Raw genomic sequence first — 2,556 nt, 5'->3', positions numbered from 1 at the left:
ATTCAGATCAGATCAGGAAAGAAGGTACTGTACTCACCTCTGGTTCAACATTCGAAGGCTGAAGCACAAATAGCTGCAAAGCTGCTCGTGAAAATAAGAAAAAACACATCAGATATGACGCCAATCTTGTTCAGCATCAGAAATTCTGTTATAATGAGTTTCTGTCACCAGGATTCAATTCCACATTTGTAGCACAATAACATGAAGCTTTGCTACTGAATCTGTCATTCCCATTGTTTTGATTGGAAAAATGTTGGCAAGCTTAAAGAACAGAGATTGATGAACTCACCTCCATCGAGCACCGCCAGCACTGCCAGGATAAGGAAAGGAGCCGTCTTACCCACAAACTCATACATGATACTGCCAAACGGAGGGCCAACTGCACAAAACACACACACATATACGGTATACTGCATACTACTCACAGACTTAATGCAAGCACTGCACCTCAAAGTATCTTCATTTTGAAAACTCTTGACATTGACAAGATGCTTTGAATTAACACAGGCCACAAATCCAATACTAATTGCCCTGTAGAATGTTCACATAACCATAAAGTTACCAAACCACAGTAAATTGTGTTGCAACAACAAACCCCTTTCAAGTCTCAAACTATCCAGATGAATATAGTTTTATAGGTTTTGACTGAAATTATTGTGCTCCATTTTTCTGCTGCTCTCCACTTGATTAACAAGTTCAGTATTTGTGCACTTTAATGACGACAGCAAAATGTAATCACTTATGACACACAAGATAGCTCTTATCCGGTGGATAAATTTTTTTGAATACTTTACTTGCCATTATGAATAAAATAATGGACTATCAAGGATTAAACATTCTGCAACAGTGGTTAAAACATGAGATCATTAACGGGAAGCACTAGGTTCAGGCCCCACTCAGGGCATTTCTTCTGACCACTGCTCTTGGGCTTTAAACATGCCACTTAAAGTTACCTCCCAATCATAAACTCCAAGGCACTTAATTCATAACCACCCAACTTAACGTTTCTCTCTTTGCTTGGTATGCGTTTCAAGGGGTAAGATTAGAGTTAGGATTCAAGATCTCCAATATACCAGTGCAAACCAAGTTTTGCAGATCAAAATATTAAAAGAAGTCCTAAACATACAGTACACACCCAAAACTCCCATTGCTAGTCCTCCCAGGGCAATTCCTATAGCATTTCCTCTTTCCTCATCATCTGTGTAAACACTCGCCAGCATCCCCATACCTGCATAATGACAGAATTTACAGAGGTTAAAGGTTTTTTTCTTGTCTGTTATATTAGTATATTAGTATGTCTGCTTATATTAGTATTTTGTGCAATTTAATACATTTCTTGAGCTTTTTTAGCATCCATCAGGGTGACATCACAAAAAATATTTGTATGTGCTTTTTGGGGGTATACATTTAATTCTGCTCTTTCAAAAGATTGAGGCAAAAATGATTCCTCACAATATTAGACGTTTAAATTCTAGCAATAAACCAAAAAATAAACTCAATAAAATGTTTTTTTTTTTACAATGAAATAAGTAATCGGGAGTTTCAAGAGCTAGTCTTGTAATCTAGATCCAAGGCTATATACATCTTTGAATGGGAACAGGGTGCATTTTACACAAGCACCTGAACACCATTAACATTAACAGTGGCTTTATGCATACTGAGTTCTGAGAACATCAAAGTCAAATGTGTTTTAGCGCACTCAGGTTTACAAATTGTGCACTAAATAAGCATTACATTGCAGGTTTTGACAGCATCCTTTTGTATTCTAATGTAAGGTTGCACAAGATCTGTTACCCGCCACAGAAGAACAGGAAGAGCCGACACCTTGTAGAGATCTGGCCAAAAACAGCAATGTATAGCTCGATGAAAACGCAAACACTTCACACAGAGTAAAACGCAGACAGGAGAAAAAGAAAAAGTAGACATATTTATTATAGAAATGCACAGAACAGATAGTTTGTAGCTAAATCTTACATTGTATAGTGCATCTTCTGCACCCCTTTTCATAAAGACACTTAGAAATTAGATTAATGTTTAAAAAAGGTACTCACTTAGGGTTGACACAAACATGATGCAGAAACCAGCAAACATCGGGATCTGGTATCCTATTCTGCAATTATAAATATGGAACTTCTTGAACCTCTTGCACCAACATTTTCCATTTGACCACAAATATTGAACTTGCAGTGCTGGCATCACTCAGAAGTAAAATCAAGATGTTATTATCAGTGTTGGGGAAAGTTACTTTTAAAAGTAATGCATTACAATATTGCGTTACTCCATAAAAAAGTAACTAATTACGTTACTTAGTTACTTTTTATGGAAAGTAATGCATTACAATATTGCGTTACTCCATAAAAAAGTAACTAATTACGTTACTTAGTTACTTTTTATGGAAAGTAATGCATTACGTTACTTTTGCGTTACTTTTTAAATCTGGACAGGGCTTGCTTGTTTGTTTTTAAAATTAAAAAGTTCTATTTTTGGCAAAAGTAAAAGCCTTTTCACACCAAAGTGAAATGAATAAGCCTCAGGCTGAAGGGAAAGTAAATTTAC

General features: G+C 36.1%; 1 protein-coding gene across 1 annotated transcript in view; it reads right to left on the bottom strand.

Annotated features, from left to right (window-relative positions):
* LOC107670861 (synaptic vesicular amine transporter-like) overlaps positions 1 to 2,556 on the bottom strand; it is a 15,772-nt gene that overhangs the window by 9,471 nt on the left and 3,745 nt on the right. The window contains exons 4-8 of the mRNA XM_016463642.1: positions 2,052 to 2,110; positions 1,795 to 1,878; positions 1,136 to 1,228; positions 290 to 379; positions 38 to 81 (exon numbers count right to left, since the gene is read on the bottom strand). Of these exons, the coding sequence (XP_016319128.1) occupies positions 38 to 81; positions 290 to 379; positions 1,136 to 1,228; positions 1,795 to 1,878; positions 2,052 to 2,110 (370 nt within the window). The remainder of the gene's footprint in view (positions 1 to 37; positions 82 to 289; positions 380 to 1,135; positions 1,229 to 1,794; positions 1,879 to 2,051; positions 2,111 to 2,556) is intronic.

This window comes from Sinocyclocheilus anshuiensis, unplaced genomic scaffold, assembly GCF_001515605.1.
Source record: "Sinocyclocheilus anshuiensis isolate Anshui unplaced genomic scaffold, SAMN03320099.WGS_v1.1 scaffold784, whole genome shotgun sequence".
In the NCBI taxonomy this organism is placed as follows: Eukaryota; Metazoa; Chordata; class Actinopteri; order Cypriniformes; family Cyprinidae; genus Sinocyclocheilus; species Sinocyclocheilus anshuiensis.
This window is presented reverse-complemented; position numbering and strand designations above follow the sequence as displayed.